At 40.5% G+C, this 14,988-nt stretch overlaps 1 protein-coding gene across 4 annotated transcripts in view; it reads left to right on the top strand.

Annotated features, from left to right (window-relative positions):
* dcc (DCC netrin 1 receptor) overlaps positions 1 to 14,988 on the top strand; it is a 389,213-nt gene that overhangs the window by 220,379 nt on the left and 153,846 nt on the right. For 2 of the 4 annotated variants that reach the window (XM_085168991.1, XM_085168990.1), the window contains exon 8: positions 13,639 to 13,912. In XM_085168991.1, coding sequence (XP_085025117.1) covers positions 13,639 to 13,912 — 274 coding nt within the window. The remainder of the gene's footprint in view (positions 1 to 13,638; positions 13,913 to 14,988) is intronic. The other 2 variants (XM_085168994.1, XM_085168992.1) reach the window with 1 other exon arrangement.

The following is a 14,988-nucleotide window of genomic DNA, read 5'->3' as shown; positions in this document are numbered from 1 at the left end:
ACAGTTTCCATTAAAACTATGGATAACTGCAGAAACCAGCTAGCAACCAAAGAAATCAACAAGAGGTTTTCAGTTGAACAGTAAAGATCTCTTTGTGACTAATTTCACCAGGCAACAAGTACCTCTGTGCCAGCCGGTCAGGCAAGGTGACTAGCCTGACACAATCCTGTGTTGTTGGAGCTTTAGCAATCAATTTCACAGCAGCCTCCAGAAGCCACTTGTAAAAAGCAAATCATACTAATTACAGTTCAGGAAAGGAAAAAGCCTGAAAGCTTGATACCACATCTATTGTATTATCGGTTCATCAAACGCACAACAAAACACTCATTCTGCCAATGAACAACCATGGGGACAAACAGGAAATCATTTAAACTGAGAAATGTAAAAAGGAAACGCAATTAATACATCCTAGAAATGCTCTCGGATGAAAGTATGTTTAAGAAGATTTCAGAGTTCACAGACTCTGCTGACCTGATTTTCATTAGGTACATCGTGCAATAGCTTCGGGGCTCTGACTGCAAATGCACTTTTAGCTTTCAGCAACACCCGAGGAAATGATAGACATCTGCCTGAGGCAAGAGGACATGAAGAGCCTTGAGATTCAACTTTAAGATCTTCACATCTAGTCTAAAGGATACTGGGAGCATGAGGAGGATAAAGCAGGTCACTTCTCTCGGTTACTTTTAGAAGGCTGGCACTGAGTTCTGTGCAAGCTGGAGCCACGCTTTGGATTAATGCAATATTAAATTGCTAAAGTGTTTCAATTCAATGTTACAACCAGCAAAAAAAATCCAACATGCACATCTTCTTGTTCAACGTGTGTGCTTACCTCTTCACTAGAACCTGCTTAGTAAACAAAGGTTAAAATTATTTATCTTACAATATTTGGGCACCATTTCTTTGTGTTACTTCACCTTAAAGACAACACAAAGAAGGAAGAAGGGAGAGAGAGGGAAGAGAAGTGTGTCATGCGGGTGCTACATATAAAAATGCCCAGTAGGTCTAAATGTCATATATAACACCTTTAAAGATAAGAAACCTTACAAATATGCAAAAAAATAATGGCTCCATGTAGTCCCAAAGCACTTGGGGGCATACGGGACCAAACACCGCATTTATTGGGGACTATTTTCAGCGGTGGGTTAATCCACATTTGTTGCCAGTGTTTGTCACAGCAGGATAACGTATGCTATGTGGGTCTGATTGTTCATCATAATAAAGGAGCAGTTCAGTGCAACAGTGTGGCTCAGCACAAAGAAATATGACGCACATGACTCGGAATGCACAAAACGTGGAAGTAGTGTATATTGATTGTTAGTTGGGTCTATACGTGAGATTTATTGGCAGAAGAAAACATATATTTAAAATAAATCTAAAAGGAAATGCTGTACTTCTTTGTGTCTACGCTCCTTTATTCAGCTTTCAGCCTCTACAGGTCAGTTGGGTCACACACAAATACACACACATGCACACATACTTTTGTATGTACTTAAGATGCTGGAGATTTTACTCACTCACCCACATCGCTGGAGATTTACAGGAATAAATATCCATTTTAGAGGAATTTGAAGCTAGAGGGCAGACAGGAGCGTGCATGTGCGTTCGTATATGCGCGCATGTGTATGTGATACAGGCGTTTTTAACGGCAGCTGGCTGAAATGAGCCCTGAAATTGAGTGCAGAGAGAGGGAAAGGAAGACTGAGAGTGTGTGTGTGTGAGAGAGAGAAGCAATGTGTAGAAGAATGAAGCTGAAGCAAGAGAGCGAGCTCAGCAGTCTTCTTCAGCATAACTGGAGGTTAAAAAAGATAGAATAAGAGGATGAGGAGACAGGGGTTATGGAGAATATTTATAAGTGAGATGATAAGGAGAAAGAGACAGATTCAGTTTGCATCGACTCTACATATCAGAAGTGGGCACCAATCCTGCTAATTTCCTGCACAGTATTTTTATTTTTAGACTCTTTTGGAGTAGCTCTGCATGAGTCATATCTGAAATAGTTCATATTAAATTTACACTGGGCTTTGTTTCTCCTCGGTTTAGCCTTTGAAAAAATTTTTTTATATCTTCCCTTTATCCCAGCTTTTATCTGATTGGCTACCTTTTGCAAACAGAAGGTCTAAACAACAGGTGGGTGGGGCCTCTTGGGTGCTTTGGCCCACTCTGAGAGCGAGTGAAACTGAGCTCACAAAGATTGCATAGTGAACATTAACCAGTGCAACAGATGAGATGAGAACCAGATGAGAAAATATTGAGAAGTTTATGAGGTTGACTTTAAAGAGGTTTGCAGATTTTAATATGAAGCCTTAGCGGGTCAATGAAGCAATATTTCTTGTGAACACAGATTAAGAACTGTGAACATGCATAAGGCACTGGAGGGTGGAATGATGCTAGCCGAATTGCCAGAATAAAATGCTGACAAAACAAAAACACAGACAGAAGCAAAAGTACATTTTCATATTTATACATATATACATTTTCACAGCATTTTTAGATGTGCGTGTATATTTAGAGCCAAGCTGGGAGAGCCATTATCCCACTGTACAGATGCTGCAATAGCTACCTCTATAGCACAGCAAGGGGCACTCACAAGATAGTATTCAATGAAAAGGAGTGATTATGCTAAATGGCTAAAAACAAAACCCCCAAAAAACTCTTTTTTGCAAATACAGTGTTAATGGGTGTGAAGTGAACTAAAACAGCACCAAATCCTTTAGTTTCTCTTACAAGGAACCAGACATTACACATAAAGGTGTGCATGTGGTTGTTAATGATGGATTTATGACAGAGTACACTCCCTTTGTGCTCCTTTCCAAACCAAAACTATTAGAAGACATTGGAAGTTAAACCTCAGCAGACACTTAGATGTGTGTGTGTGTGTGTGTGTGTGTGTGTGTGTGTGTGTGTGTGTGTGTGTGTGTGTGTAAGAAGATAGATTTAGGGTGAGGAGCTCAGTCATTGGTGAGGCGTCCACACTGAAAGTAGCCAGGTGAGGTGGCTTATGCTGCACTCAACAGGAATAAACTGTCTAATGGATAGTGACCCACTGAAAACTCAAAGATCTTAATGAGAACGTCAGCACTCACACACAGGCCAAAATGACCAAGATGCCCACTAGGACACCTCCTGAGGGTGACTCTTTGGAATGGCTCAGTGTCCACCCTGCAGGGGCTGGAGGAGGTGGCTGGAGAGAGAGAGGTCTGGGCCTCTCTGTTAGGCTATTAATGGTTGTAATAGTGGATGTCCTACATATATAAGCGTATGGATCAATGGTCAGATTCACCCCCTTCCCCCTCTCCTCCACCCCAATTTGATTTAATTTAATTGTGTGTGACATGCATGGATATATTTTATGATTTATGCGCACATTAATAGGCCTATTCTTAGGAGTCCCCTGGGATGATTGGTTTGGGTTTCAGTGATGAGGTAAATTGATTTTTAGAATGTTAGCAGCCATATTTTGCTTTGCCGTGAGTGAGTTTTATGTTGTCTGCATCCATTATCCATAACCACTTATCCTTTGGAGTGTCAAAGCAGAGGGGAGGTTAGAGCTGACCCTTCCGTAGAAAAGTGTTTCCTCTCCATGTGGGCTTTACAGTCTCTTATCTGTTACATGTCCTGCGTGCAGCTGGCCTTGTACACACTTGTGCATCAGAACTATTGGTAAAAAATTTCCCATTTTGTTTTGTGTTCCTGTAACCTCTTCACCTACTCACAACACCACAGCACTTTTTATCAGTTGTGAGTCACGTTGTGAGTTTCCCTGATGAATCCGAAGGAGGCTGAATAAATGTTATTTCAAAATGAAGGGAAAAAAACAAATGTACAGTGCTTGTATAAAAATAAGTTTTCACACAGGATGCAGCACCTGTTCTGTCATTCTCAGAAAACAGTTATTTTCCATAGTTTGTCCTGCACAATAACAAGCTGTTGCCGTTATTGAGCATAACCCAAAGTCATCGCTGCATTCAATTTGGGAGCTTTTGCAGGCGCTGTGGTCAAAGTCAGATAAATCTGCATTGTGTGACCTCCATAGTGAATAAAACCAAGAGGGAAGCAAAATGGAAGAAAATTGATAAAATAATTAATGGATACAAGTTCGCATCATGTCTGACTGGTAGCAGTCGCTTTGCTTATTGATGGTCAGCACTGTGTCTAAACACAGCTTCCATTTGGTGTGTGCTTCATAAGCTTTACAGATCTGTTAAAGCTGTTAAGAAAATGAGGTGCAGGAAAAAGACAGACGTGATTCGAACTCCACCTATATTGCTCTGACCTCAGTGTTCCCTCAAACAGTACACTGAGCGTTGTTTTTATGATGCACTAAGTTTAACAGTTAATTACCAAAAAGCTCAGTTTTACCTGATGTACTTTTTTTAGACTTCAAACATGACCAAAGCTTTTATACTTGCAGGGCGCTGGTACGTCTGCATTGCACTGCCAACACGTTGTGACTCAAACTAAGTATCAGATAGGGTCTATTTTTATTTTAAGGCACCTTGTGAAGCTCATATTTATTTGTAAATTGAGTATTTTAGTACTGTTGAAGAAAATAATGAAAATTCTGCTGTTCAAATAAACGCAGTTTTTATTTTTATAATTCATAAGTCAGAGAACAGTTAAGTGATTAAATTGCTGTTTTGGTTCTTTGTTGTGTTTTGTTGACAGAAAATAAGCTTTTTAAAGAATACCAAGTCACTAGAAGGGTAGCTGGTAACCTGTCAGATCCTGTAACAGGGTAAAACAATAAATGCTGAAGCAGATGAAATCTAAATCCTCGGTTTCTGAATAGCATCTTAAGTGTAGCACACTCTGTTTTGCCTCTGTGCTGCATGTATGAGTTATAATACTCCAGTGCATTGTCTTTTGAAATAATCCATATATGCAATACAGACACGCAAAGGTCTGATATCTTGGGTGTAGAATCCTCAGAGCTGAAAACAAACTCCCCTAAAGATCATCCAGGCAGCAGAAACAATATAAATGCAGAGCAGCTTGTAGGAAATGGACAGAGGCTCTTTGTGTGTGTGTTTGTGTATGCGTGTGTGCGTGCACAGGTATCATCTGTCGCAGGACAGACTGCAGTGTAATTTTCAGCACTTATTCAGATTGTTTTCCTGCTCTTCTTCTGTGGTGTCTGACTCTATTATTTAGCCCACCCGTCTATTTTCAGCAGAGAGTGACGCTTTACTGCTCAGCTTCGGCTCAGTTTTTTTGGCTGGGTCACCGAGCGGGAACAAATCCGCCCTTCACACCCTGAAATCTCATCTCACAGAGTCAAGAGGAGGTGTGTTAAAACTCCTCCGTTTCGCACTGTGCTTCTTTTTCCCCTCTGATCTTTCTTTTGCTTTCCCTCTCAGTCTTGTTTTTCCTTCTCCGTTTCTTGCTTCTTCCCTTCTCCTTTCATCCTCTCCCTTTTCTTTATCGTCTGTATTTTCTTACTACCTTCTACCATCTTGAATCTTCTTTTCCCATTTTCATATTATTGCATCTGTATTACTTCTTCTTCTTTTATTTCACTATCCTTGTTTTCATTCCCCCTTTTTTCTACAGCATTTCCTCCATTTTCTCCTTGATTGTCTGTCTTTCTCTTGCTTCCCTCTTTCATTTCATTGCACCATAAAGTGTGAAATGTGCACTTGCAAAGTCAGTGAAGCTTTATTGACAAGTGCGGATAGACAAAAGCATTTAAAGACTCTGTGGGGAGTCGCGACCTCTGACCGCGGGGATAAATTGGATTTCTCTCAGCTTATGACGGAGGAATGGCGAGAAGAGGAGTTGTGACATTTGATGGTATCAGTTTTGTTTCACATGAGTAGCTTTCGGTTAGGAGTTGTTGAGAGATGATATCTTTCCATAATTACCCTTCACGCGCAGGTACAGTATATAGGTCACTGCACTTTTATTGTTGAAGTGGTGATATGAACACATCATCCATCTAAACTGTGAGTGTGTGTGTGTTTGTCTAGGTGTGCGTGAGTGTGTGTGTGTGTGTGCGCGTGCTTATCTTTCCAAGGAATAATTTGAGTTTTAGAGGCATCTGTAGAACATTTTGGATGATCCTCTCTTCAGGACCGACAGTCAAATGGCTGCTCAATTGTTAAGACTTGGTTTTATCGTTAAGTAATGGCTGGGTTATGGACTCCCAGATAGCTGGTCTGAAATCAAATGTGTTTAATGTCCTTCCAATGACAGAAGAGTGGTAAACTGTTTCTGACAGTTTCTGCAGGGAGACACTGAGACTGTTTGGTTTCACACAGACCATAAATCCTCTTTTAGAAGTGGGTTAGCGGTACGATTAAGGTTGGGCTAACCTCTTAACATCCACTTAGATATAGGGGTAAGGTGACATTTTCACCTCATGTTGAACCAGCAGTTTCATAAACTTTTCAAATAAAGCCTCTTACATGCATTTTGGTTTTACAGTTCTTTTTGCCACACAGGTAAAGGTTCAGGGAGTAGATATGGACCCAGTTCTAATGCCACTGCTCATTCCACACAGCCAAACACTTGGAGGATGTTAAGTGGTTAAACCATAGACTGAAAAGATAGATGTACCTTAGAAGTGTGGCTCTTTAGTTCCTTTGGTCTGTTACCCTACTAAACTTCTTTCCTGATGAGTTCTAGGCCTCAAATGGTAGTTTCGGGGCTTACTAATACCAGCTGAGGCTCTTTAACCTCATGAGTTAAAATGAGTGTTAGACTTAAAACCTTTTTTGGTGGAGATCGTGAGTGAATTTTGTTTAAACAATAAACTAATAATACATGGTATGCTTTAATATGGGGTGGGATAGTTGTACAGGTTAGCACTGTTGAATTAGAGCAAGAGGTCCTGGACTTAAATCCAGTCTGGGCCTTTCTCTGTGGAGTTAGCATGTTGTCTAAATGCTTGCTTGGGATCACAGTGGAAGACATGCCGCTCATTTTTAAGGCATACCATCTTGTTTGGGTTAGATTACTGGTAATCCTAAATTAGTCATTGGTGTGATTGTGATTGTGAATGGTTGCAGGTCTGAGGGTGGACCCTACCTGAATATGCTACATTCACCCACAATCATTATAGGTACAACACATACTCTACCTCCAGTGAGGTCTAAGTCATGTGATGACCCCAAACTCTAATCCAGCCCTAGTTCCAACTCTAAGTTTTGGAGCAAACCAAAATGACTTTGTTGAATCAAAAATAATAATTGTTTGTGATACATGTAAGTTTAATTGATTATTTTCTTTGTAACCTGATTGGCTATACTTGGGAGAACATAGGGTCATGCTATGATAACTTAGTTATCATAGCATTATAACTTAAAAATAATCCAGTATGGGTTATTTTGATAACACAGTGCTGTGTCAAATGAGAAGAAATACACAACTGGGTTATTTTGATGCAGCACAGTGATTTTAACAATCAACCAAAACATTTTTAATCCATTTTAAGACTATTAATAACGATGCACAGCCCAATGTGTAGATTATACATTTTAAGCAGTGTAAAAGTTTGTAGACCATAACATTATTTCTGCAGCTTTGTCACATTTGAACAGCTCAGGTGTGCTTTACATCTGGGAGTATGTCATGGTTTAATTTTTTCCTGTCTTGGAGGCAGACACTGTAGGACAGGAAAATATGCTTTTCATTTCTAATGGTATACTTTGAGCACATATTATTTTCTTTTCAGTATTTAACTAACTGAAATTAGTGCAGAGTGGGAAAACAGTTGATAGTTGATGGATATACATAGTTTGTATGTATGTATAAGCACCTACAGCATGCCTTGAAAAAGGTCCAGAACATATAGTAAAGTCACTTATCCATGCACAGATTCTGGTGTAGCCACTTAAAAATTGCTATTCTGAGCACCGTTTGAATATGTTTGCTTTTCATTATTTTTATAGATACAGATAGATAGAAGACTGAATACAAAACAACCTGACTTCATAGTGTGATGGATTCCACAAGGTGGAAGTTTTATCCATGTTGTGGCCATCAAAAAACATATTTTGTTCACACTAATTCTCCATATATCCTACTCTACTGCCTCTCAAGACACTGGGTTTGGGTTGAGGAATAGTGGAGGCCACTGAAATCTACAAATAATGTCCTGTTGGTGAGACAAGTTTGAGACTTTAGGTTTCTTTTTGACATGATGCATTATAATTAGTAGATGGTAAATTATGGGACCCAAATGGTCACCAACAATACTCAAATGGACTTTGGAATTCAAACCATAATTGGTTGTCAATAAGGGGCCATAAGTGTGTACAAACAACTTTCCCAGCACTGCCTATGCCCATGATTTCATGCTGCTCACGCCAAATTCTGAGGCTACCATCTGTATCTATGTATTCCCAGTTTTTGGTGAGCCTGTACACACTGCAGATTAAAAATTGTTTTCTTGGATGAAAAGTGAAGTGGAAGCTTGAGCCTCAAGAAAAAGCCTCAAGAAAACTTTTGTATTCTACTGGTCATTACAGTTGTGCATATCTGAGATACCCTAACCTTTCTGTCAACTCCGGTGAGTCTAGGTATTCACCTTGCATGAATAAGCAGGTCTAAAGGTCAACCTGATAAATTGCTTTTTAATAAATAACACCATGTCCACAACCTTGGACTCAGGTTTGATGTCAAATAATTGTTGCTGTCAAAATGGTTTGCCTGAAAGTATCATTATTGCGCAGGGTGGCTATTTTTGCCCAAGAATTATATAGAGACTTTGAACTTCCTGTTAAGTTACGGCATTGACTTTGGGACTCCCAATGACATGAGTTTAAACGTTACAGGCGGTCACCTCGTTATCCATTGAACTGGCCTTGTGACATAGAGCAATTGTCCTTTATTTTATTGCCTATCACAGCTGTCAATGGAGATTTTACCGAGATACATTAAAAGTATGAAGGGAGATGGGAAAGGGAGGATGGAGCTGTTCAGAAAGTGTGCCTGAAACCTTCACAGTGACAAGTAGAAACAGCGGCAATTATTTGACTGAATAAATCCGCAGAGGCACAGCAATATTCTGTGGTTGGTCAATTTGAATGTTAATCATATGTACAGGTAGGCAGCCTGGAACAAATGGAGTGGTCTTCATGCTGACAGGTGAAAGTCTGAAGAGAAGAGATTAAACTGCTTCACTGCACTTGTCTAAGAGATTTAAGAAAATGACTAAAAATGAATGTTCCAGAACATGCCGTTCATTTTATTTGTACTTTTTAAAAACTTTACTTTTTGCTCAAAAACAGAAAACTTAGACATAATACAGAATATTTAAACCTCTCAAATGAGTTTCAGATAATACTGAATACTGTCAGTGACCAAGAATCTGAACAAGTAGATAGTACAATGTGAGTAACCTGCACATCCAGAGGAGAGCAGTCATTCTTGATTTCATTCTCATCTTCATTTACTTTTCTTATAATCTGCCCAGTAACATATTTTCATACTGATCTGAGCATTTCATACGTGTACCACACAGAGCACGAGTTACTGGTTTCCATTTCCATACCTCTCGAGATTGGATGTGTAGTAGATTTGTGGTTTAAAGATTTGCCACGATCGATAAGGAGGAGATATTAGTAATACAGGTGGAAATAACACTCATGGCATCTTTTTGAAGGATGTCAGATTGAATGGTTGGTTTCTTTGTTCCCTGATTGCCAAGACTGAGAAGAACGATTTAATAAAAACAAAAATGACAAATTTCCATTGCCTAGGGCTAGACTTGAGGTCTTTGTTAGCAATGACATAGACCTCAGAGGTTTAAGAAATACCCAGCTGCCAGTCAAAATGCTACAGACGTACAGACTTTGAAAAATGAACTGAATCTTAAGAAACCTCTACATGGCATTAGCAGCTGTCCCACCTTTGCTTTGATTATATTCATACAGTATAAAAGGTAGATTTCTGCTACAGTCAAGCAGTAGTTGTAATAGAAGGTTCAACATGAACAGTCAGCATGAACTCTTTGGTAATGGTACGTGAATCAGTGTTAATGGCCAAGAGTAAATCACATTACAGTGGGATGCAAAAGTTTGGGCAACCTTGTTAATAGTCATTATTTCCCTGTATAAATCGTTGGTTGTTACAATAAAAAATGTCAGTTAAATATATCATATAGGAGACACACACAGTGATATTTGAGAAGTGAAATGAAGTTTATTGGATTTACAGAAAGTGTTCAATAATTGTTTAAACAAAATCAGGCAGGTACATAAATTTGGGCACTGTTGCCATTTTATTGATTCCAAAACCTTTGAACTAATTATTGGAACTTGGTTAGCTCAGTGACCCCTGACCTACATACACAGGTGAATCCAATAATGAGAAAGAGTATTTAAGGGGGTCAATTGTAAGTTTCCCTCCTCTTTTAATTTTCTCTGAAGAGTAGCAACATGGGGGTCTCAAAACAACTCTCAAATGACCTGAAGACAAAGATTGTTCTCCATCATGGTTTAGGGGAAGGACACAGAAAGCTGTCTCAGAGATTTAAGCTGTCTGTTTCCACAGTTAGGAACATGTTGAGAAAATGTGGCTGACCAAGAAAAATCTCGGATAGATAGAAGCGACGAATGGTGAGAACAGTCAGAGTCAACCCACAGACCGGCACCAAAGACCTACAACATCATCTTGCAGCAGATGGAGTCACTGTGCATCATTCAACCATTCGGCACACTTTACACAAGGAGATGCTGTATGTGAGAGTGATGCAGAGGAAGCCTTTTCTCCGCCCACAGCGCAAACAGAGCTGCTTGAGGTATGCTAAAGCACATTTTGACAAGCCAGCTTCATTCTGGAATAAGGTGCTGTGGACTGATGAAACTAAAACTGAGCTATTTGGGCATAACAAGGGGCGTTATGCATGGAGGAAAAAGAGCTCAGCATTCCAAGAAAAGCACCTGCTACTTACAGTAAAATATGGTGGTGGTTCCATCATGCTGTGGGGCTGTGTGGCCAGTGCAGGGACTGGGAATCTTGTCAAAGTTGAGGGACACATAGATTCCACTCAGTATCAGCAGATCCTGGAGAATTAGTGACAAAGCTGAAGCTGCGGCGGGGCTGGATCTTTCAACAAGACAACGACCCGAAACACTGCTCAAAGTCCACTAAGGCATTCATGCAGAGGAACAAGTACAACGTTCTGGAATCTCCGTCCGCAGACCTGAATATTATTGAAAATCTGTGGTATGAGTTAAAGAGAGCTGTCCATGCTCGGAAGCCATCAAACCTGAATGAACTAGAGATGTTTTGTAAAGAGGAATGGTCCAAAATACCTTCAACCACAATCCAGACTCTCATTGGAACCTACAGGAAGCGTTTAGAGGCTGTGATTTCTGCAAAAGGTGGATCTACTAAAATGAAATGGCTTTTTCCAAAATAAAAGCTATACTATACGCTTCTTCTGGGCTATATTCTCAGCAGCATATTAAACATATCAGGTCCCCATAAGGAGAATCATGTGCTAACGGCTGTCTAAATGACTCGGGTAAAGTTTGTAGCATGCCTGCTTGTGTCACGGTGGTGGACGGACTCAGGCACAGACTGAGGTAGCACGGTTCAACAACACTTTATTAATCACTCCAGTGCGCTATGTACACGTGAAGGGGGGGGACACCAGGGTCCCGGGGATCAATGGGGGGGGGGGAAACACACTTCATCACACTTGCTCCGCTCCTTGTCCAAACACTCCTCACACAAGCAACCCACTCACACTCACGGGGTCCAGGAATCAAAACGGGCGGGTCCAGATAAACCTATAAACAAAGACGAGGGTAAGTCGGCGGCAAGCACGGGAACAACTAATTCCCAGGCAATACTGAATAGCTCAGAGCCCCAGCCTTAAGAAGAGCCAGAGATCAACTGCAATTCACTCGAGATCAGCTGCAGGTGCGTGGGCCAAGGGCGGGAGCCCAATCAGAGCTCCGCCCAGGCAGACAGGTAGGAGAGAGAGAAAAACAACAAACACTTGTGGCCACACTGGGCTGGCGGGGAGGCACAGGGACCATGACAGTTTGTTGTTTTTGTCTGCTTCCACTTGTCTTTGCACTAGGATGATGGCATAAATGTGCAGTCATATTCGTTGTGTTCCCACTAGTGCTGTCAGCGTTAATCTCGTTAAAATGACATTAACGCCATAACGCGACAAATCTCCGTTAACGAGTTACCGCGGATCGCCCCGTGCATGGGGCTGGATCCGTCAACACGTTAACAAGCTAACTGCGCTAACGCACTAGTTCCCACCAATTGAGCATTGTGTGACAAGTCCGACATACTGTTTTACTTTTGTCCATGACGGGCTTACCAACAGGGTCATGCTTCACATGAAAACCAAGATAGTTCCAAACGCCAGATCTGAATGAGGGTGGGGGAGGTTCGATTTCGGGTAGCGTTGAGCCAGTTGCCATGTTGCAATGAGCTTAGCTTCTGTCTTGCTAGCTTGCACTGCGCTCAGTGGATCTGCACTCAACAGTGCAGCCTAGGCGGAGTAGTTGAACGCAGATCCACTGAGCGCTCAACACAGACAGCATCGTCAGAAGAAAAGTTGATAAAATAAATTAAAAGTTTTGTATTGTTCGATACATATGCATACCGAACCGAAAGCACTGTATCAAACGGTTCAATATCGATAAGAGTATTGTTGCACCCCTAATATTTAACTGACATTTTTTATTGTAACAACCAACGATTTATACAGGAAAATAATGACTATTAACAAGGTTGCCCAAACTTTTGCATCCCACTGTATCTTTTTAGTTAGGGAGCATCATCAACTGCATTTAGGAGTTACAAAGTACAAAAATCTTTGGTTTTTTAAAAAGAGCTAAAATTAGAATTTTAATGCTATTCAGGCTATTGTCTCTCTTGATGATGCCTATGTACCATTTAGACATGTTTTAGACCTATACTTAAATTGCTTAGTCAGTTAGTAAATGGTTAAAATTAGATGGAGTTTAAGTCTTTTTATTAGCCCTGGTGCTAGATTTGCTCAGCTGGTGGGTTAGTGTGCTGTTAATAGTCACTGCATTATTAGCTGTATCCTTCCTGGCCATTTAGGCATGTGAAACAAAGAGCCTCAAAAACACTGTAGGTGCTGAGTAAGTAAAGGTCGTGTCAGAAAAATTTACATTTTTTTCAGTGTGTTTTGTTTCCTTGCAGTAATTTGGAGTATTTTGGAAAACTGGGTAAACACATTTATAACAATTCAGATTTGTTTTCATCTTCTGAGAACTGAACTGAACGTTGTGAGAAGAGTAGGAACTTTAAAGCATCATTTTCACATAAAATTAATATACCATGTGTGTTTTAATGTCATGGCATTAAAACAGTGTTAACATTCAGATGACTGATATCTGTTTGATATCTGATTGATAACTAAGCTCTTCAGATGCTCTGCTGCTTTTTCTTCTTGGCTGTGATCTTCTTTATCACTCTTCTTCCTTCTTTTCTTCCTTCTTGTCTCTTCCACGTCTTTTCCGTTCCTTATCTGCTCATCTCATCTGTCCTTTGCTCGTTTTGTTGTTTTTTTTCTTTGCTCTGTCTCCTTTGCTCACCTCCCGCACCTCCCCTCCACCTCCCCCCCGTCGTCCCCCATCCTTTTCCCTGCTTCTCCTTTCCTTTGCTTTCCCCTCCCTTCCCTGGATGAACTGCTAACAGAGCCCACGCCCACTCAGAATCTACCTTCCTTCACACCACCTACTCTTCCCCGCCCTTATCCTGCTCCTTCTGGCACCCCTTTGACTTACTCCTCCTCCTCTGATCCCCCACCAGTGTCCCCCAGCCCAGGCGTTGCCCTCCCCTCTGCCCCCCGCGACCTGGTCCCTGTCCTAGTGTCCAGCCGATTTGTCCGACTCAGCTGGCGCCCCCCAGAGGAGACCGGAGGAGCTGTTCAAACCTACGGTGTTTATTACTCCCAGGATGGAATCGATAGGTAAGATAAGCCTGATTTTCTTTTTTCTTTCTTTCTAAAAAATGTGTCTTTGTTTGCTCTGACACGGTCGGTGAATCTGCATTATTGCTGTAGTTAAAAGCCAATAAGATAAACTGGCCATATGCATGCGCAGGACTGCTTTGAAGTGAAGCACTGGAGAAAGAAATTTTAATCTTTACCCCTTTATGGAATAGAATAATATAGTCATTTAGTGTCCTTGTGCATGTACAACAAAATTGTAGAAATGGAGGACCTATTGTTTCACTTCATCCAGAGGGAAGTGGTAATGTGGACAATTGCAGGAACAAATTTGCATTTTATTAAAAATTTGACAGGTGCCAGCAGTAGGCCATCAGTATCAACGATTAACAATGATTAAAAAACAATAACAAATAAGCAGCTTTTTAAAGTTGTGTTTAAATGTTTGTCACATAAGTGCCACCCCCTGGGGATAAACAATTAAGCCAATGGGAGGTTGGCTGCTAGAGGGCCTTGGTGAGTAAATTCCAATAGACAACCATGTTAAAATGGTCAAATTTACAGAAGAAAATGTTGAGAGAAAAGGTTCAAAGTCTGATTTTCAATAATTTTGGGTTACTTTCCCCTTTAAACCAACTGTAGTTGGTATTTTTTTTTATAACTGGATACTTTGGATATGGTAAGTTACTGCACTTGTCTCAGAATGTAGTTTTAATTGGATCTCTGACCAATTACATCTTGTGCTGTGCCACTAATTGTAGTAACTGACTGTATTACCGTATTTTTCGGACCATAAGGCACACGGGATTATAAGGCGCACTGTTGACAAACGGGTCTGTTTTCATACATAAGGCGCACTGGATAATAAAGAACGTTAAACGAAACAAAACAGCCAGATAAGTCAAACTTTACTCAACTCATTCCTCTTGCTTCCTCTACTTACGTACCATTGATTCATTAATGTTGAATTCTCTGGTAGCTGCTCTATAAACACTGGAACAACGGTATATGTTGTTCCAGTGTTTTTTTGCTATGTAACTTTGAACTGTCCACTTTCTGCTGTAACAAAACAAATTTCCCATTTGTGGGATTAATAA

The sequence above is a fragment of the Neolamprologus multifasciatus genome, chromosome 7, assembly GCF_963576455.1.
Source record: "Neolamprologus multifasciatus chromosome 7, fNeoMul1.2, whole genome shotgun sequence".
Lineage (NCBI taxonomy): Eukaryota > Metazoa > Chordata > Actinopteri > Cichliformes > Cichlidae > Neolamprologus > Neolamprologus multifasciatus.
Note: the sequence above shows the minus strand (reverse complement) of the source record. Positions and strands in the feature narration are given on the sequence as shown.